Genomic DNA, 22,366 nt, shown 5'->3' with positions numbered 1-22,366 from the left:
TTTATATTCTCCAAGTATGCACTTTTTAATGTAATTTTTGAGGAGGAAACGATGGATCTTTGGGAATCTGTTCCCTGCTGACAGTAACGGGTGGAACCCATATTTTGAATTTTTTACACTGCTACTCCTCTTTATTTTCCTCATTAGAAAATTAACCACAGTTCCACGAAAGGCTAACTTAAAAGAGCATGACTTCATATATTCGTGTGGATCAGTTATCAGAGTTCTGTTCTTCTGACAGCTCTACAAACTATGTAGGCCTCTTAACTTTTCTGCCTACAGAAAAGTAAAAGAAGTGATGGGCTGCCATCTAGTGGCTGTTCTTTAAGTTTCAGCCATTTGAAGTAAAAGGAGCTGTTCATTTTGCCATAACATTTCAGAATACAAAAGCTCATATCAGAAAGTAGAAGGGAATCGGAGAAACCGGTACAGTTAATAATTAAAAATGATGTGGTTCAGTGACTGCCTTACATGTCAGAAAACCTCTAGTTTAAGCCTCATCTCAGGTAAAAATTCTCTCTCTTTTAGCAAGACAGCATTTCCTTAGTTTCAGCTTCATAGTGTGAAATAGAGAGATCTGCAAAACCTTGGGTGCAACTGGAAGGTTTAGTGTGGCTTCCTTAAATACCTGATAAGTAATCATATTAATATTTGGTTAATTTTAATCTTATTTGTATTTAATTACATTTAATATTGTTCTAGGACCGCTCACTTCTTTGTCTTCTAACATTAGAAAGTGTGGTTCCTAAAGGTGCAACCTCACATACTCTTCTTTTTTCAGTAAATAAAGCTTATTTATTCTTGATCTGGATTTGTTGAGCTATACCACATGGATTGGGTTCACAGCCAATGGTAAAAGAGAAAGTTTCTCAAAGAAAAAGCTCTTGAACATTTCAATATTTGGCCTATAATAGGGTTCCAAATTTTATCATCTGAGAAGCAACAAATAGAACAGTAGGGATAAGAATCCAAGATAGCTGAGTTAAAAATGAGTGGTCAACAGGACAATCAAAATATTATAAGGTAATAAAAATGCAGAATACTTTTGGCAAAACAATTCAGATTCCTGAAAGGGATTAGGTAATTTTCAGTAAATAATAAGTCCTACTCATCTCATAGGATTCTTGTGTGGATATGTTTGCAGAGAATCGAGATATGCGATCTTGAAGTCTTTGGTAGAAATATCTGAAAACCATCAAATAATTAGGAGGTTTCTAGAACATTTCCTTTTTAGGACTAGAATCTTTAACATCCACTCATTTCAGAATTTGTGCTTCAGTGAAATGTTCCTTCTTCAGAAAGGTGTAACAATTCCAGTATAGCTGCAGTGAAGCCAGGAAACTCACTGTCACTCCATTTCTTCTCTCCCTGTTAGTCATTCTTATCATTCTTGAATTGCATTGTGTTTTCCTATCAATTATTGAACAGACCATTATAATTATATACTGAATACTTGGTTTCCTATATTTATACATGGACCAGACCTGACCCCATTTATATTTCCAGATCAACTCAAAATATTAAATTTACTTGATTTGTATGTGTGAATCCATTTGGAACATCAGAAAAAGTCCATGCGTGCACAAAACCTGTCAAATTTCACTCTGGCATTTGAATTTGTTTCAAAGAATCCTTTGGAAATGTAATTAATTCATCAGATTGATGATATTGCTTTTGAAAACAATTTCCAACTCAAATCTTTACAGACGTATACTCAGTGGTGGGATTCAGCCAGTTCACACCAGTTCGGCAGAACCGGTAGCTAATTTTTTGTTACCCAGGCCCAGAATGGACTTCCGGAAATGGTATCCACACACAGAACTGGTTGTTCACATATTTGAATCCCACCACTTCTTATACTGTTTGTGGAGGTATATCAGTTTTTAAATTAGAATGCTCCTCAAGATGCTTGACAGTGAAACAGAAAACTGGAACCAATGCACAAGTTGTCTGCATTGCCTTTTTCCAGTTTGTTTTTTCCCCTCAGTCTAGGCCCTTTCTCAAAGTAGCTTCTCTTCCTTCACTGTTTTCTAGCCTTCTGTAATTGCCTAGGGATAGTTCAATTATAACTTGGCATCAGCGTGTTTCGCAGGAAGATCTTCCTTTCCCCCCCAAATCTGCTCTCTAATTACTGAGCTACCCATGTTAGAAGGTCCAGTTTCCTGCCTCTTGCAATTTCTCAAGGCACCTCATTTTTCGGTCTTTTTATGTCTTGTACCCAACTTCCTTGCAAATTAATGAGCGGCATATATTTGCTTGAATTCCTTCATAGCCTTTTATTAAAAATATTGTTCTTTAGTATGAACTGGGAATAAGTATGTCATATCTTGCTGTAGCTTTTCCCCCCAACAATCATCTGTTTTATCTGTTTCCTTTAAAATAAGTTATAAGTAGGCCTGCTTTTGAATTAGCTTATTGTTCTTTTATTAGTAGCTTTGTCTACAGTCCTTAAACAATGATGATAAGCTGAAAACAATAAAAGATTTTACTGCTAATTTCTGCCTATAAAATGAAAATTGCTGAGAAAAGATAAGGTATATGGTTATTATATTTAAGGCAGTTGGCCCTATAGAATACAAGAAAACCTATGTAAAGAATATAAAATTGTATATTCTGATGTCCCCAAAGATATGACCACTATACTTACAAATATAGTAAATATTCCACAAACTACCTATGTGGAATTTGGCTTGCCAACATGATTACAAAATATTGTATTGACTAGTTTTGTGTTTCCATGTATTGGATACTCAGGTCATTTCTTCAAACTATAAAATATATGTGTGTGTGTGTGTATACATTGTGCATGTACACACACACACACAACCAGTGATTACAATATTTTGTAATCATGTTGGCAAGCCAAATTCCACATAGTTTTTACATACGTTTATGGATGTACAGTATGTGTATGGATTATTTATGCACTTTGCATATGTTGATACAATAATTCTGTAGTCTTAATGACTTGGCCTCTGAGCATTTAGGACCCTACTTCCTTCAGGTTGACTTGACCCATCCAGTGGATGCATCACTAACTGAAGTTTGAAAGTCCTTGTTATCAAGTGATGATGAAGGCACATGTTTTCTTGTATAAATTCCATCCCCGTGGAGAGATGCCATACACCTCTATGAATACATGGGTTGTACCAACTCCCTCTGCTATTTAGAAAGGTGGCCAAAACAGACTGGGGATGTTTTATTCAATAATTTTTATTTTATTATGATGTAATCATTGAAATGAAGTTTTTTTTGAAGTATGAGGTCATTGCTGTTGTGATATTTCTAGTTACTGATGTTGTGGCTATGGGCTTTTAAAATGTTTTATGTGTATTTTAACTGCTGAGTGTCCATGTGGAGTTAGCAGTGCACAAAGACTGCAATAAATAAATCCCCAAGGATGGACTTGATGTTCCCCACTTTTTAAAGTTATGAGGTAGCCAAGGGTTGTTGGCCTGTGTGTTTCTGAATCTGCAATCTTTTACTGCACGATCAGCATTTAGAAGACAAGGAAGGGAATGCTAGTCTTAAGCTTTTCCAAACCAGGAAGTACCGGGAGACAGAGGTTTCAGAATGATGCAACGTACATAACAGAAAGCACGAACTTTCTTATGACCAGCTCCAGTATTATAATAAACTCAAGAATGACCTGGAGGAATTGGAAAGAAATTCTCAATCACCTGGAGAATAAGTCAGAAAAACAGAAGCTTTTTTCACAGGGTAGGAAAACTTTTGAAAAATTGCCAGGCACAGTTCAGCACACCTTTTCTTCTTTGCTTCACTGAACACATTTCTGATACACAAGTGCATAACAGACTCTATGCACCATAGTTTGCTAAGAGATTGCTCATCTGACAAGGTTCCTTGCGTAATTACTAAATAATAGTTGCAAAGCCTGCATACAGAACAGCCGCTGCTATTAGCAGCAGGAGAGGGGAGGGGAGCCAGGCCCATCTCTTCTCAAGGTACATTTGCCCCGTGTGCCCTTAACTCTGAAGAGGAGAGGGAGGAAAAGCTCAACTTGTGGGACTCTAGCATGCACCCAAGGACACTTAACAAAACTGAAGCATTTCCTGAAGAGGTAACACAGAGGCAGTGATTTACCAGGAAGAGATATAAAAAAAACAAGAAGTTACGATGATGCTGAATGCTGTCTTTTAAGATTCCAATGTTCCACCTTCTGAAAGCCAATCCTTCAGTTCTGCAGAGCCCTTTAACCCAATAAGCCATTTTCCCAGTGTGCAGCCCACTACAAAAAGTGCTGCAGCTACTCAATTGAAGGCTGTCTCCCAAATTCACAGTGATACATTTAGCAACTTCGATGGGAATCTTAGCTTTAGCTTCACAGCTCTAGTCCATTTCCCTTCCCTCCCCCTCCCCCGCAAGCATAATAATTGTAATAAGGTAGAACTAAAGTAGGGACACAGTGGCTCAGTGGGTTAAGATGCTGAGCTTGTCGATCAGAAGGTCGGCAGTTTGGCGGGTCGAATCCCGAGTGCCGCATAACAGAGTGAGCACCTGTTACTCGTCCCAGCTTCTGCCAACCTAGCAGTTCGAAAGCACATAAAAATGCAAGTAGAAAAATAGGGACCACTACAGTGGGAAGGTAACAGCGTTCCGTGCGCCTTTGGTGTCTAGTCATGCCGGCCACATGACCACGGAGATGTCCTCGGACAAATGCTGGCTCTTCGGCTTTGAAACGGAGATGAGCACCAGCCCCTAGAGTCGGAAACGACTAGCACGCATGTGCGGGGGAACCTTTACCTTTACCTTTAAAGTACCATCAGAGCAAATATCTAAATAAATGAAGGTAGAATAAATGATCCCTTCCCTCCCCTCTCCTCACCATAGATTTGTATAACAGCAATTTCATACTGGCAGTTCTGTTTTCAGTGAAGAAAGAGTTCAGTCATAAATGGGGTCATTCCTGTGCTGGCTAAGCAGAGTCAGACTGGGTTAGTGGATGGGAAGCTGGGCATGACTGGGAAGTTAAAAACATACAGAAGGTGGCAATATAAGGCTATGTCCACTTGCTTATTTGCTAAGCAAATCATATATACATATCTCCACTGTCAGTAGGTGTCGAGTCTGACAACATTATTTGTTTCCAAATGTTATTGAATTTGTGATGTTTATGCTCCGCATTACAAGGTGGATTTTTAATGTAAAAATTCTTGTTTTAAGTAGGAAAACCCTAAAAAAACATGCAGAAAGAAAACCTTTGGTTGAATGTCTGTTTTAAGAATGTCATCAGGGATATTAGACTGCTTTATAAAGGTCACATTTCTATAATATTTTGATAGACTGTTACACCAACTTACAAACACACACAAACTCACATATACTGTAGATGTATATACATAATACATTGACCAGTCAATTAGGCATTTTGCTCTTGCACAGAATTTATTTATTTAAAACATTTATAAAACTGCCCATCTTCCAACCAGTTCTGGGCAGCTCCCAATCAGAAATAAAAAATCGTGTAAAATCATATCAAACTATGAACCATAACCTATTTAAAACATTAAAAACACCAAAACCTGGCATATACTTTGCATGAATGGCATCAGATCAGTTCTAGGTTAGATTTAGTACAAGTATTTAAGAAATCCTTGTGGTATTCTTTGTGAGTGCAAAGAATTTTGGTGATGTTATTTTCAGGCCTTTGGTATTATTATTTTTAAATCAACCTTGCATTGTGGCACTTTTTTGATGCTACATAGGCCTGTGATTTTTCCTGTGACCCTTTGAACTTACAGATTTCATCCCTAGCCTCTACTCCTGTTCATGTTTCTCTTAGACATTCATAGGACATTCATGCAAAGTATATGAAATCAAATATCAAGTAAGAATTTGCTGATGCTAGAAGATGCCATGATTTTAGTAGGAATTTAGATTTTTCAAGCAGAGATAGAAAATATTGAATGAGATCCACTATTTTATTTCATTGCGGCAGAAGCAAGAACCAGGGCAATTTGACTTCATATTATTATTCTGGCAGCCTTGATGTTTCACTAAATCATTGCAGTTTGAGAACACATTTTCATGTCTGCAAGGATTTGCTGAAAATTTAAAAAAGAGAGGAAACATGAATAAAAGTGAGATATCACCAAAAGTACAACTGCTAGGGACTGTTTTACAATTGTATGCAAAGTTTTAGAACTCAGAATCAAACATATGCATTTTTAATAGGATGATTTATAGCTGAAAATTTTAAAAAATGAAAATAGTACTTAGATTATTATTTTAGAGTATATATTAGAGTAATTATATGCAGCTGCTGAATTATTGCTTTCATCAATAATCCTGAACAAAATCCAACAAAAAGCTGGTATGGATTTTAAGTTCTTCCTAAACTGAAATGGATTGATATCATCCTTATCTTCCATGATTCAATTGCCTGGGCTCATCAACCACTCGCATGGGAGCATATAGATTTGAGGCTGGCCATCTTCCATTATGCCTGTTATTCTACCTAGAGATGGTCAGCTCTTCAAATAAAATCTGTTTGGCATAATCTTTTAAAAGTTTTTTTTAAAAAAAACCTTACTGCATAGTCCGTTGACACAAGCTGAAGGACAGTCCCCACAAGGTTGCCCGGATTTATATGGAGTAGCAATTTTACCTATGATGTTTCCTCTGGAATGAAAAAGATGAACAGAAAGGTGCCATATATTATTATAGTTACATCTGTGATTGCCGATCCCCCATGCCGTATCAATAGATAATTGACTTGGTTGCATTGTCTTGGTCTCTCTGGTTTGGGTCTACAGTTTTGAGAGAGCAGACAGTACCACCATCAGAGGGGAAGACTTGACTCTGAAGTAAACCCTGTCAAGTTCTGTGAAAGAGCAAAAAAGGATTTCCCTGGCTTCTTAAGAGAGAGAAAGAATTGAGGGAAACTGTGACTTGCTCCTCGTGTCTGTTTTCTTTCCCTCTTTCATTTCCCCTTTTTCTTTGTAACATTCTCCTTCTCCTATCTCTCTTTCTTGATGAGACAAATCATAGTTGATACATACGCTGGGCAATAGTGACAAACATAGAAGTAGTTGTATGAGGATGATGGACATCTGGCAGCAGCACAACCAACAAGGTAACTTTTGTACCAAACTACCTGTAGATACAAAAATATGCACACAGTTGACATGCTAGAAGCGTAATATTGATAATAAGCATACGGACTTCAGAGGAGCATATAAGAAAATAAGCCTAAATGTGAGCATGGTGCAGTATATACAGTGCTTTTTTTGTGAAAGAAAAAGGTGCCAGAACTCACAAATGTCATACAACCCTCCTTGGCTACCCTACAAGGTTCCATCCAAAAAAGGTGCCGGAACTCCGTTCTGAGCGTTCTATGACAAAAAAAGCCCTGAGTATATATAATTGTCTGCTCTTAGCTAGTGAAATGGGATACCACAACAGCCATGAGTGTACAAAGAACTTTTCCAATCATTTCATATAAAAGTTTGCCCGAGCAAAGAAATATTAGAACAAATGAGGCTTCATCCTCTGTGCTTTAAATGTATATAATTAAAATGTAAAATATGAAACTGTTCCATCCTGAACTTTATAGATCATCCCTTTCTAAAGTGCCCCATCCATTCAAAGCAGTCCACATGTCAAGTGCTATGACGGCAAGCTAGTTCTTCCTTCCTAGCTGCATGAAAGCCATGATCTGCAGCTATCTGTGAATAACAAATAACATGTTTAGCATGCTTGCCATCCTTCATTTACGCCATCTCAGAACTTAACAACCACAAAAAAACATTGCAACACTTTAACCTAGTCTAGTTTTGCCTTTCCTTAACATATGCTGGGGTTAGGACTCTTAACCAGGATGCTGCTTTGCTCATGTTTATGGAATTACTTAGAGATTGTAAGGACACAGTTGCTTGGTTTTCTTGGCAACAGCACAAACATGTTTTATTAATATCTTTATGTGGGATGTTTTCTCAATTTTCTAGTCTAGCTTCAAGCCATGGCTTTCCTATGTAACAATCAGGCCTGGCTTAGTCTAGCTTAGGATCAGCCAAGAACTTGAGTTTGATTCAAGGGAGTCTACCTGTTTTATCTTATTCATTTTTATGGATTTATACTTGGTGAACATAGAAATGGCAAAGATTCAAAAAAGTACTACCTGAGTATAATGGCCAATAACAGCATTTGGTGGGTTTGCTCCAACGCCATACTTGAAATTTTTGTATTCATCATACCAAAGCTGAATTACTCTAGTCCATGGGGAAGGATGACTCGACATGAATAGATTTTCACCACATTTTAATTTTCCTAAAAATGGGGAAGGTTTTAAAAAAAACCCAGCAAGAAATCACAGGTGAATACATGTTTCGAAAGAAGCAAAAGGACAGCAGAAAGGAGATAGTTGAGCATTTCTTATCTCTCCAGAAATACTAATACAATCGTCTTGCTAAAAATTGAAAGGAAATAAACATTTTGCACCCAGATTTCATACTGTGGTGCTTTTCCAGAACCTTTAATTGTGCAAACTGATAATCATTTGTTTTCTGATGAGCATCAACAATATAGTTTATTTGGAATAAATTAGAGCCCAGATACCCTAATTTGTGGGGACATCTATATGTTAATACATAGTGTGATATTGGTATTAGGGAGATCTAGGTTTAATTCTCCACTTGACCATGGAAATCTCTGAACATCTTTGGGCTCAGCATCTACCATCACAAACAGCTGTGGTGTTGTGATTCAGGGTCTGTCTGTGGGTTCGGCAGTTGGGTCGGACGATTCAGAGGAGGAGGAGGGGGGTGTTGGTGAGCTTGCTGAGGATAGCCTTGAGGCTCCGCAGAGCCCTCAGCCAGGCCCCTCCCATCTGGTCACGACGCAGACCCAGCTGTTTGAGCTTGACAGCGTGGATGAAGATGACCCACAGCTGGCCCTGTTCAAGGACGCCCGACGCAGGAGGCAGTCAAGCAGGAGTAAACAGAGGAAGGCAATGGGGCACCTTGGAAGGAGGCAGAGAGAAGCCACGCCCTGAACTGTTTAAAAGGGGAATGTGTGGGAGGGCTGGTTTGCTGAAGGCAACCATTTGAATAGCTCCTGTTTCATGGTTTGTGTTTTGTTTGGCTCTGTTTGCTCTGTTTTATGTTAATAAATTTGGCAGGCTTAGTTCCAGCCTCTTGCCGTTTTGTAAGGGGTTGTCCCTGCCTTTTCTGGTACAGAACATGTGGTGAGGATAATATCTTTAGTATCATGGGAGATGGTGGGCTATAAATGTAGTAATAAATATAAAAAAGAAATTAAAAAATCATTGTTCAAATATCATTTCTCCTGCAAACCCATGGGGGGGGGGGAATTAAGAAAATTATTAACATTTCAATCCAACCCAATCATCTACATGGGAGTGGTAACTACGAAGTGATTCATAGATAGTACTCTTGCTGCTAATATTGAAGAATAAGATTGATTGTAAGTGTTATTTAATGTGAAATGTACTATTAATCCACTAACCAGTTAAAACTATACTATGGTTTTGGACTGACTTACCCACAGTTCTTAAGTGTTGTGGACTGTGAGCAAAAGAACATCTGTCTGCCCAACGTTTTGCATTTTGAGCAGCATTAGAGCTCCATTCCTGAATAGAAGTTGACAGCAACAATCAGTCATCGGGGAAAAAAGCATATGTTAAATTTGCAGAAAATATTTGTGTGATCATTTGTTACTACTTTTTGTATTCCTTCAAATCTTGTAGTTAAGAATTCAGAAGTTACATCAACATTCTCTAAAACATACTTTGAATAGTTGGATCTCCCCCCCCCATCCCTTATATATAGCTGCCCTTCTCACAAAACACAAAACTCTTGGGTGGTATACAACAAACTTAAAAAACAGTAATTCACAATAACAGCAAACAATTATTATTAAAAACTATAAAATATAGCCAAAAGGAAATGTGGCAGGAAGTAGGACAGGAAGATGTAATTGGGGAGAGGTGGATTCTCCAATAACTTGCTCCACATTATGTAGGACAAGGGTCCCCAACACCCAGGCCATGGACCATTTGGGAGCCCATCTGCGCAAGTAGCAGGTGAGTGTGTGTGTCAGCTCAGCTCTACTCATGCGAGAGGTGGTTGAGCAAGCAGGTAGGCAACTGCACTTGTGTGTGTTGGGTACTTGCGCAGGAAACTCCCCTCATGCGAGTGGCAGGTGGTTGTGTTTGCGCGCAAAGCTTCATTCTACCCCTTACACACCAATATCCCCTCTTCCCTCCCCCCCCGGCGTTGGGGCACCAAGTCAGAAAGGTTGGGGACCACTGATGTAGGACTTTAAAGGTCAAAATAAGCATTTTGATTTGGACCTGGAGACAAACTGAATGAATGAACCTTTATTGTCAAAGTACAACCATGTATACATTGAGATTGGTTGAGCCTCCCTTTGTGCCCCCACCCCCAACTCACAGTGACACAAACCCTCCATCTTATTACACCATGTGAGCTAATTGCACAACACACCAGCCTCGCAAGTCAATCATCCATAAAGTTTGTAAAATTATTTCCTGTTCAAAAGCCTAACAGCCCATGGATAAAAGCTGTTCTTCAGCCTGTTGGTACAGCTTCCTGTATCTCCTACCCAATGGTAGGAGAGTAAAGAGATACCGTCCAGGGTGTGAGTCATCCCTGAGAATTTTCCTCACTCTTCCAAGGCAGCGAGCCCTGGCGATGTCATCCAGTGTTGTCAGGGGACAGCCCTGGTAGCCAAGGCAACTTGCTCAGCAGAAGTATATTATTTGTTCTGTGAAGAACACACATAACTACTCATGCTGTTGTATTTTGCACCAATTGAAGTTTCTGGGTATTCTTCAAAGGCAGCCCCATGTAAAGCACATTAAAAAGTCCAACCAGGAGGTGACTGGGGCATGAGGGACTGTGAACAGGGCCCCTCAATCTAGGAATGGCCACAACTGATATACAATATCAAGTTTATGAAGACCCTCTTAGCCATAACTGCCACCTGCTCCTCAAACAGGACCTTTGAATCCAGGAGAATCACCAGATTGTGCACAGAGTCTGCTTAGGGCAATCCAGCAGGAAAGATGTCATAGTCCCAGAACTGGAGCGTCTGAAACCCCACAACCACTCAGTCTTCATGGGTTCAGTTGAATCCTATTGTTCCTCACCCAAACCCTCACAGTCTCCAGACACCACAATAAAACTTCTACGACATCACTTAATGTGCCAAGGGCAGACACGTGCAATTGAATATTATCAGCATATGATGATATACCATTCCATGGTGATGGATAAGCTCAGCTAGCAATCTCATTTAGAAGTTAAATAGGAGAGGAGAAGCACCAACCCCTTGAACCCCACACATTAGGTGCCCAGGGCAGATTCTCTCCTCCCCAAACTTATCAAGTTTCCTGCATGATGAGTTCATGTGTGACTCTTCTCTGATAATTTACACAGTAGCACTCGCAGGATCTTCTGATGCATGTAGAAAGGGATGAGGCATATATCACGACAGTGTCATTTATGTCACTGTGACATAAACTTGCAAATTCTCTTACAAGGACACAAATACAATTATATTTAGCTTACCATTTGTAGCATGTTTCTAGCAGTTGGTCTCACTGATCTCCGCAGAGCATTGTGCTTGTCAAGAATCTCCTTTTGTATTTCTCTTTTGTTAGTTGACTCAGAAGCAAAATCAACCTTAAGACAGAAAGCAAAAAAAGAAAAAGACTAAATGGAACAGACAACTAGTGGCCTCAGGGCAGAATGGAGGCCCAAACTTCTTTTCTCCAGATCCAGGAAGACCTCTCTTACAACCTTTCTTGAAAACTGGTGCCATGATTCCTCACCGTTCTGAGACAGGAAGGACACAACTCTCGCATATTCCCTAAAATAGCCCTAATGTAAGTTTTAATAGCAAAAATACTGGCTCACTCCTTGTGAATGGACTTTGCCTTATCTCCTTCTATCACCATTCTACTCTCTGCAACTTTCTTCACTTCCCCCCAATGGGAAGCGTGACTCACAACTATGAAACAGTGGCCCCCATTTGTCTATGTATTTGGAAAGAGACTAGTCAAAACATAGGAAATAGGTGATCACGGAATGAAGTTAAAATGAATTAATCATTTTTTCCTCATCTAGGAGGGAATACTGCAGTGACATTCATGCATTTATATAAAGGACTTATATGGCTGTCTACCTCATATAATGATCCTAAGCAGCTCAAAACAATTGACAGAAACAGGAATAAAAGGAGAGCAACCCTACCCACCAAGTGTCAGACCAAGCAGCCTCATTGAACCCCCATCTTAGCCCACCACTTGGGGAGGGGGGCAGAGCCAGGTCTTCACTGCCCTCCGGAAGACTTGAAAGGGTAGGGATCCCTCAAATCTCAGTTGTGGGAGTTCTCTTATACCAGGGGTCTTCAAACTTGGCCCTTTTATGACTTGTGGACTTCAACTCCCAGAATTCCTCAGCCAGGCATGCTTGGCTGAGGAATTCTGGGAGTTGAAGTCCACAAGTCATAAAAGGGCCAAGTTTGAAGACCCCTGTCTTATACAGTAGACCATGGACATTAAAATTAGTAAGATTCTTTTCATTAAATGTGCCAGATTGATTGATTGATTGATTGATTGATTGATTGATTGATTGATTGATTGATTTGGCTCCCCATTCAGCATGACTTTTTTGCTTTGTGTGTTCAGCCCTGGAATATATTTACAAATTAAAGTGAACCATTAGACTGACCAAGCTTTACTGACCAGACCAAGAAAGCAGAGTACTGAATTCTAATTCCATTTGATTACAAGGTTACAGTATCACATCAACAAAATTTTGCAAGCCTCCATTTTACTGAGAACTAAGAGTGGTCTTGTCTGAGATGCTTTTTCAAATTATATTTCTGCTCTGGATTCAGATTTATCTGACTCTTGTCTCAGCTGCCTCTCTTCCTCTTGCTCCTCAAGGTTATTTCTACCACCCATCACACACATGGAAGTGTGCAGTGGGGTATCCCAAGCCTTTGCTTTAGGCCCAGTACTCTTCAAATCTTCACCAATGATTTGGAGGAGGGGATAGATGGGGAACTCATCAAATTTGCAGATGACACCAAGTTGGCAGGAATAGCCAACACTCCAGAAGATAGGTTTAAGATACAGGAGGATCTTGACAGACTTCAACATTGGGCGCTATCTAACAAAATGAAATTCAATGGTGAAAAAAGTAAGTTTCTGCAAAGTCGCATACACTACAGTTTCTATATTTAGGCAAGAATAACCAAATGTACAGGTACAGTACAGGTGGTACCTTGTTCAATAATAGTAACTGTGAGAGGGATCTTGGAGTCCTAGTGGACAATCACTTAAATATGAGCCAGCAGTGTGCTGCAGCTGCCAAAAAAAGCTAACACAGTTCTAGGCTGCATTAACAGAGGAATAGAATCAAGATCACGTTAAGTGTTCATACCACTTTATAATGCCTTGGTGAGGCCACACTTGGAATACTGCATCCAGTTTTGGCCATCATGATGTAAAAAAGATGTTGAGACTCTAGAAAGAGTGCAGGAAAGAGCAACAAAGATGATCAGGGGACTGAAGGCTAAAACATATGAAGAACGGTAGCTGGAATTGGGTATGCATAGTTTAATGAAGAGAAGGACTAGGGGTGACATGATAGCAATGTTCCAATATCTCAGGGGTTTCCACAAAGATGAGGGAGTCAAGCTATTCTCCAAAGCACCTGAGAGCAGGACAAAAAGCAATGCATAGAAATTAATCAAGGAGAGAAGCAAGCTAGAACGGAGGAGAACTTTCCTGACATTTAGAACAATTAATCAGTGGAACAACCTGCCTCCAGAAGTTGTGAATGCTCCGACAATGGAAGTTTTTAAGAAGAGACTGAACAACCATTTGTCTGAAATGGTATAGGGTTTCCTGCCTGTGCAGGGGGTTGGACTAGAAGACCTTCCAATATTCTGTTCTGTTCTATTCTACGGGAAAATCCAACACATTAAGCAGTTTAATGAATGATTAATTGTAAGAGGAGAAAGTACTGTATCTATTAAATCTGTTATATGTGATATAAAATTATGAAACTTACAATTCCAGAAGATTGTTGCAGCACTGCAGCAAGGCTTAGCAAGACAATGAAGGCAATCATTTCTAAAAAAAAAGAACATTGAGACATACCTGTGCTTAACTTGCTTAATGGAATTTGTGCCAACTTTCTACAAGTGGTTCAGAATGTTTGCAAATGGCCTCTCTGAAGATATATATCTCCTAGAGTACAAAACTCACTCTGACTCTTATGTGTTTTTTCTCTCTTTTAATCCTTTGTACTCCAGTATGCAGCCTACATATCCATGGTCCATCAACAAGTAGAGAAAATATGGCACAATAATATTACTGAGAACTTGACATCCCTCCAAAATCGATGAAAAAGAATAAGAAAACTGGCCCGAGGAGCTGCAGGAGTTTCTGGCAAGTATTGGTTGTGTACTACATGTGACTAAAATCCCAGCATTTTGCTTTGGGGCTGCTTTCCTTTAGCCGGAACTGGGATTTTAGTCAAGGTGGAGGGAAAGATGAACAGTTTCAAATATTGGTCAATTTTGACACAAAACCTTCAGGCCTCTGCTAAAATGCTGAAGGTGAAGAAGAGTTTCACCTTTCAGCATGACAACCCAAAGCATATGTTCAAATCAACAAAAGAATGGCTTCACCAGAAGACCAATTTTTTGGAAGGCCCAGGAAGAGCCAAAATCTGAATCCAATTGACAATCTGTAGGGTGTCCTGAAGAGGGCTGTGCACAGGAGAAACCCTTGCAATCTGACAGACTTGGAACGCTTTTGCGAGGAAGAGTGGGCAAAGGTCCCAAGGCAAGATGTGCCATGCTGATTGGTCGATTGGCTTCTACTCCAAAAGACTGAATGTGGTCATAAAATAAAAGGGTGCTTCAACAAAGCATTAGTTTTAGGGGTGTGTACACTTATGCGACCATGTTATTATACGTTTTTTATTTTTATTTTTCCCCTCTAAAAGATTACAGTTTTTTTCCATTGAATTGTAGAGTTTATATTAAAGGTGGAAAAAAATCTGAAGTAATTTATCTTGGTCTGATTTCTTTATATCTCAAAAACCTGGCATTTTAACAGGCTTTGCAGACTTTTTATAACTATTGTATCATCTATTTATAAATCTATAACCCTACAATAGTTCCTAAAGTTTTCCCTCATTGATTTGCTGCAGTAAAAGATAACTTTCACCCCAGCCCTTTCCATAAAAACCAATTTAAAAAATCACACCATTCAGAAATTATTGAATCTAAAATTCAACATGTCTGAAGGACCCCAGGTTGGAAACAGCTCATTTAGAATATATTGCTTCTCAATGTTTTGCCTTATATCAAATATAATTAACTATGTCAGCAGACGCAAAGGCTACACAGCTAACGCATTTGGCAATAGTGACTGCTCCTGAGGCAATGCAATCAGAATTTGTTCCAGATTGCAAGAATTTGTCCTGGCAGCCTTTATCTCGAAAGTGTTGAAACAGATTGGATTAACATGATACTTAGTTCTCCGCATCTCAGGTGTGCTAGGAAGTGGTGTGACACCACTGTATGTGGAGTTGGCTTTTCTGTGGCCCTTTTCCATGGCTGTAGCATCCAATGAGAAACTACAGGAAACAGAAACTGAGATGAACTTTAAAACAGATAGCGGAATGGGCAGCGTATAAATTTAATAATAAATTTTAAAAGGAAACAAAATTGTTGAGTTAGAACTCTAGCACCATGCATAAAATATTGGGGGACACTAAACCAGAGTGCCAAAATCCATAATATCAGGGAAGGAGGAAATAGAAAAAATAGCGTATTTTATGAGCTCAGTTTCTCTTAGTATTAAGCCATCCTGAGTCAAAAAGCAAAAAGGGGTAGGATTAAGTTTAAACATTTGAGGTCTTATGTATTGCAGTATGCATTTACAGACCAGTAGTACAAATGTTTATTTGGAAGTCAGTCCTATTGAGTTCAATTTGCATTTCATTCATATAAATGCACAAAAAAAATCTGTAGCCTTGAAACAGTTTTAATTCTAATTTCCTCTTACCAGGAAATTTTAGAAATGTCAGTTTACTAAGGGAAGATCCAGAGATGCCTAAAAGGATCACTGGCAAACTCAAAAAATTGCAGTGTCAGATTTTTGAAAAGAAAGCCATGCTATTTAAGATAATATAAAACCTAATGTGTTATGGTACTAGATGTAACATATCCTCAAAGATAGAATAAAACACAATAACATTGCAGAATGGCATGAAATGTGACTAATCCTAAATTACTTTTTTTTCTAAAATGATCTCAACTTGCTTAATTACAAACAATGGCTAACCAGGCTACAGTATATAATAAATCTTACCTATTGTTTTGAATAAGCCCCAGTGTAACTCCTGTGTTGCTTTCAGAAAACTGTGGGAGTCAGACAGACAGTACCATGATTATATACCTTCACAGCTTCCTGTAGTTCAGAATGACTCAGTGCTCAACAGTAAATTATATCCGTTAAACCTTATAAGACAGAAGTTTGGATTTGTCAGAACTTTTTTTCTTTCTTTCTCAGGTTCATGACTTCTCAGGTGAAAAACTGCTCCTGAATCTATTTAAAGATACCTAGTAAATTATATAAAGAAATAAATGGATATTTATGTGAACTGTCTGAACATACCTGGAAGTAAGTTCCAGTTGTGTTAATTAAGTTCCACTTGTAACAATGGAATCTAGCTAAAATGTGTTTACAACTGCAGACAGTTGATTGTTCTTAGAAGTTGAGATAAAATGTTCCACTAAACTATTATTTTTTTTAGTGCTACATTGATTGTACAATGTGTTTACACAAATTTACATATGAGTCCAAGGTGGAAACATGTTTTCCTATTTCTCAAGGTCTTTGTGAAATTATGAAAAAGATTTAATTAATATGTATAGATAAATCTATTTGAAGAAAAGTTTTTATTATTTATTTAAGAAAATTTATATGGCGACCCATATAAATGGGTCTTAATGACTATGGATGGCTTACAAAGATAACAATAAAATATAAAAACAATAAAAAGCAATTGCTCCCACTCCCTGCTGAAAACAGTCAACCAAAGAAGCCACTTGATGGGCTCCATCCCACTCTGGGTTTCCCAGGCCTGCTGGCAAAACCAGGTCTTCAGGGTCTTGTGAGAGAGTGTCAAAGTGGAGGCCAATCTTAACTCTGTGGGGATGGTGTTCCACAGGGAGGGAGCCAGCACGGAGAAGGCCCTTTATTTTGGTCCTGCTAAATATTGCTCCTTTGAAGAGAGGATCCATAGCATTCCCTGCCTTCCCACTCTGGTGGGTCAGGTAGATGTGACTGGGAAAGGATAGTCCTTTAAATAACCTAGTCCCAAGCCCTGTAGGACTTTAAAAACGACAACCAATGCCTTGAATTGAATGCAGAAGCAACTTGGCAGCCAATGCAGCTTCCACAATAGAGATGACGTAGGTGCACATCTATGCCCGCACAAAACCGTGTGGGCTGCTGCATTTTGAACTAATTGAAGCTTCCAGATATTTTTCAAGGGCAGCCCCATGTAGAATGCATTACAATAGTCAAGATGCGAGGTGACTAGGGCATGATTGACTGTGAGCAGGTATTGTTGGTGCAGGAAAAGCATAACTGACACACATCCCATAGTTGTACAAAGGTCTTCCTGATCATGATTGCCACCTGCTCCTTCAGCAGGAGTTGTGAGTCCAGGAGTCAAAAGTCTAGATTAAACACTGGGTCTATCTGGGGCGGCAGCACCCCATCTAAGACCAGAGATGGCAATTCTCTATGGACCAGAGAACTCCAAAGCCAGAGCCATTCCAACTTGCCAGGGTTCAGTTTCAGCCCTTTATAACCTCCAAGCACTGCAAGAGGGAAGTCACGGCATTGCTTAACTCACCATGGGCTGAAACATATAGCTGGATGTTATCAGGATGTTAATGATATCTCAGTCCATGATGGTGGATGATCTCATCCAGTTGCTTCATGTTAAATAGTAATGGAGAAAGTACCAAGCCCTGTGGGATCCCCAAAAGCAGGGAATGAGGGTTGGACCTCATGGTTTGTATCAACATTGATTGAAAGCAAGCACAGAGGAAAGAAGTGAATCAGGTCAACAGAGACACCCTCCCCCCCCATTCCCAACCCCTGAAGCTGCTCCAGAAGGATACCATTGTTGATGGTATCAAAGGCCACTGAGAGGTCAGCTAGAACAAGGATGGATACACTACCCTCATCCCGCTCCAACCAGAGACCATTAAAAAGTGTAACCCATGCTGTTTCCATCTGCTTCACAACAACATTCCGCAAAAAGGGAAGATTGGAGACAGGATAAAAATTATCCAGTAGGGTGGAGTCTAGCGATGGTTTCTTAAGAAGAGGCAGATCATGGCCTCCTTAAAATGTTGGGGCACTATCCCCTCCCAGAGAGAAACATTACCCACCAGCATGTTACTTCCTTGGAAGCTTTCACAGGCCAGGAGGGGCTTGGTTCTAAAACCCAGGTGCAAACATCTAATGTTTAATAAATATTTGTAAAGCTCACCATGCTAATCTAAGGGAATGTCGTCTTCTTTCCAAATTACATCCTTCTATTATTATTTTTTTTGCTTCTTCTGACAACTAAGAAAATCTAGAACCAGTTTTTCCTTGTAAAATATAAGCAAGGACTGGGAGTGAGAAAGGCAAGAAAAAGATCAGGGGGGCCTATGTGCCTTTGCCAAATTATATCCAAATAAAGGAAGACTCAGTGTTTCTCACAGGGCTCCTTTTATTACAACCCAGACAGAATCTCCCCATTCTGAGAGGGGGCATCACCTGCTGGAGACGAACATAACCATTTCATTGTTATCTCTAAAGGGCAGTCATGGGATTTCTCTTACAAATGTTCTACACTAAACGGAATAGGCACAAAAATCAGATGTTTATTAAACTACTAAGAGCATCCAGAGGAAAGTGCCCTTTCATTCCCATTCTACTATTTTTCCTCCAGGCTTTTTATTTTTAGAGCCACATTTGGCTGGGAACTGACTTGGATTTTGCGTAGAAATAAAAAGATCTAAACCATAATTAGCATGAAGGTGGAAATGTAATTTCTGCAAATATTTGTGCGGAATTGTTACTATTACCTACTTTCATAGATTAGAGTTTCATTAAAGGTAAAGGTAAAGGTTCCCCCGCACATGCGTGCTAGTCGTTTCCGACTCTAGGGGCCGGTGCTCATCTCCGTTTCAAAGCCGAAGAGCCAGCGCTTGTCCGAGGACGTCTCCGTGGTCATGTGGCTGGCATGACTAGACGCCAAAGGCACACGGAACGCTGTTACCTTCCCACTGTAGTGGTCCCTATTTTTCTACTTGCATTTTTACGTGCTTTCGAACTGCTAGGTGGGCAGAAGCTGGGACGAGTAACAGGCGCTCACTCTGTTACACGGCACTCGGGATTCGACCTGCCAAACTGCTGACCTTCTGATCGACAAGCTCAGCGTCCTAACCCAGGAAATTTATTATGAAAAAACAAAATACTAGAATAAGTTTATTTTGCAAGGATACAGATACCAAATATAAAAATGATAGTCATTTTTTTGTCAACAGGTACCTCTTTTTTTTCCCCCTTCATGGATTACTGCCTTGTTGTGGCGAAGGGGCTTGCGTAATTCAATGAAGCTATGAGCTATGCCGTGCAGGGCCACCCAAGACGGAAAGGTCATAGCAGAGAGTTCTGACAAAACGTGATCCACTGGAGAAGGAAATGGCAAACCACTCCAGTATCTTTGCCATGAAAACCCTATGGACAGTACTAAAAGGCAAAATGATATGACGCTGGAAGATGAGCCCCTCAGGTCGGAAGGCGTCCAATATGCTACTGGGGAAGAGCAGAGGACTAGTACTAGTAGCGCCAGAAAGAATGAAGCGACTGGGCCAAAGCCGAAAGGACGCTCAGCTGTGGATATGTCTGGTGGTGAAAGGAAAGTCCGATGCTGTAAAGATTTTTTCTCCATAGGAACCTGGAATGTAAGATCCATGAATCAAGGAAAGCTGGACGTGGTCAAACAAGAGATGACAAGACTAAACATTGACATCTTAGGTATCAGCGAACTAAAATGGACAGGAATGGGTGAATTTAATTCAGATGACCATCAGGTATACTACTGCGGGCAAGAATCCCTCAGAAGAAATGGAGTAGCCTTCATAGTCAATAAAAAAATAGGAAAAGCAGTACTGGGATACAATCCTCAAAATGACAGAATGGTCTCAGTTCGAATCCAAGGCAAACCATTCAATATCACAGTAGTCCAAGTCTATGCCCCAACCACCAGTGCTGAAGAGGATGAAATTGACCGGTTCTATGAAGCCCTACAGCACCTTATAGAACTAACACCCAAAAATGATGTCCTTATCATCATGGGGGATTGGAATGCTAAAGTAGGAAGCCAAAAGATAACGGGAATAACAGGCAAGTTTGGCCTTGGAGTACAAAATGAAGCAGGGCACAGGCTGATAGAATTTTGTCAAGAGAATACGATGGTCATAGCAAACACTCTTTTCCAACAACCCAAGAGACAGCTTTACACATGGACATCACCAGACGGTCAACACAGAAATCAGATTGACTATATGCTCTGCAGCCAAAGATGGAGAAGCTCTATACAGTCAGTAAAAACAAGACCAGGAGCTGACTGTGGCTCAGACCATGAGCTTCTTGTTGCAAAGTTTAGGCTTAAATTAAAGAAAGTAGGGAAAAGCGCTAGGCCAGTCAGGTATGAATTAAATCATATCCCTGTTGAATATACAGTAGAGGTGACAAATAGATTTAAGGAATTAGATCTGATAGACAGAGTGCCTGAAGAACTATGGACAGAGGTTCGCGACATTGTACAACAGGTAGCAACCAAAACCATCCCAAAGAAAAAGAAATGCAAGAAAGCAAAATGGCTGTCTGAGGAAGCTTTGCAAATAGCTGAGGAAAGGAGGGAAGCGAAAGGCAAGGGAGAAAAAGAAAGATACGCCCAATTAAATGCAGAATTCCAAAGAATAGCTAGAAGAGATAAGAATGCCTTCTTAAATGAACAATGCAAAGAAATAGAAGAAAACAATAGAATAGGGAGGACCAGAGATCTTTTCAAGAAAATTGGAGAGATGAAAGGAACGTTTCATGCAAAAATGGGCATGATAAAGGACCAAAATGGCAGGGACCTAACAGAGGCAGAAGAGATTAAGAAGAGGTGGCAAAATTACACAGAAGAACTATACAAGAATGAGCTTAACGTCCCTGATAATCACAATGAGGTGGTCACTGACCTCGAGCCAGACATCCTAGAATGTGAAGTGAAGTGGGCCTTAGAAAAGCTGAGCAACAACAAAGCTAGTGGAGGTGACAGTATTCCAGCTGAGCTATTCAAAATCTTAAAAGACGATGCAGTAAAAGTGCTACACTCAATTTGCCAGCAAATTTGGAAAACTCAACAGTGGCCACAGGATTGGAAAAGATCAGTTTACATTCCAATTCCAAAGAAAGGCAGTGCCAAAGAATGTTCAAACTATCGCACCATTGCACTCATTTCTCATGCTAGTAAAGTTATGCTTAAAATTCTACAAGCTAGACTCCAGCAGTATGTGGATCGAGAACTACCAGAAGTACAGGCAGGATTTCGAAGAGGCAGAGGAACTAGAGATCAAATTGCTAACATACGCTGGATCATGGAGAAAGCTAGAGAGTTCCAGAAAAACATCTACTTCTGCTTCATTGACTATGCTAAAGCCTTTGATTGTGTGGATCATAACAAACTCTGGCAAGTCCTTAAAGAGATGGGCATACCAGACCATCTTATTTGTCTCTTGAGAAATCTATATGCGGGTCAAGAAGCAACAGTGAGAACTGGACACGGAACCACTGATTGGTTCAAAATTGGGAAAGGAGTCCGGCAAGGCTGTATACTGTCGCCTTGCCTATTTAACTTATATGCAGAGCACATCATGAGAAAGGCAGGGCTAGATGAATCAAAAGTTGGAATTAAGATTGCCGGAAGAAACATCAACAACCTAAGATATGCAGATGATACCACTCTAATGGCAGAAAGTGAAGAAGAACTAAAGAGCCTCTTGTTGCAGGTGAAGAAGGAGAGTGCAAAACTTGGGTTGAAACTAAACATTAAGAAAACCAAGATCATGGCATCCGGCCCTCTCAACTCCTGGCAAATAGATGGGGAAGAAATGGAGGTAGTGACAGATTTTATTTTCCTGGGCTCCAAGATCACTGCAGATGGGGACTGTAGCCAAGAAATTAAAAGACGCTTGCTCCTGGGGAGGAAAG

General features: G+C 39.8%; 2 protein-coding genes across 2 annotated transcripts in view; both read right to left on the bottom strand.

The window, feature by feature from the left end:
• The window catches only part of LOC308660125 (serotriflin), a gene marked incomplete at its 5' end in the record, with an annotated part of 67,239 nt that extends 55,370 nt beyond the window's left edge, over window positions 1–11,869 (bottom strand). Inside the window, 7 exons of the mRNA XM_081314342.1 lie at window positions 5,694–6,065; window positions 6,554–6,642; window positions 7,023–7,117; window positions 8,141–8,289; window positions 9,523–9,610; window positions 11,574–11,687; window positions 11,837–11,869. Coding sequence (XP_081170468.1) covers window positions 5,938–6,065; window positions 6,554–6,642; window positions 7,023–7,117; window positions 8,141–8,289; window positions 9,523–9,610; window positions 11,574–11,687; window positions 11,837–11,869 — 696 coding nt within the window. The 3' untranslated portion in view covers window positions 5,694–5,937. The remainder of the gene's footprint in view (window positions 1–5,693; window positions 6,066–6,553; window positions 6,643–7,022; window positions 7,118–8,140; window positions 8,290–9,522; window positions 9,611–11,573; window positions 11,688–11,836) is intronic.
• LOC308670983 (cysteine-rich venom protein) overlaps window positions 1–14,147 on the bottom strand; it is a gene marked incomplete at its 5' end in the record, with an annotated part of 69,293 nt that extends 55,146 nt beyond the window's left edge. The window contains one exon of the mRNA XM_081332866.1: window positions 14,088–14,147. Coding sequence (XP_081188992.1) covers window positions 14,088–14,147 — 60 coding nt within the window. The remainder of the gene's footprint in view (window positions 1–14,087) is intronic.
• Window positions 14,148–22,366: the final 8,219 nt, after the last annotated feature.

This window comes from Vipera berus, assembly GCF_964194415.1.
Source record: "Vipera berus genome assembly, chromosome: 1".
NCBI classification, from domain to species: domain Eukaryota; kingdom Metazoa; phylum Chordata; class Lepidosauria; order Squamata; family Viperidae; genus Vipera; species Vipera berus.
The sequence above is the reverse complement of the archived record's forward strand: the minus strand, read 5'-3'. Positions and strand labels throughout refer to the sequence as shown.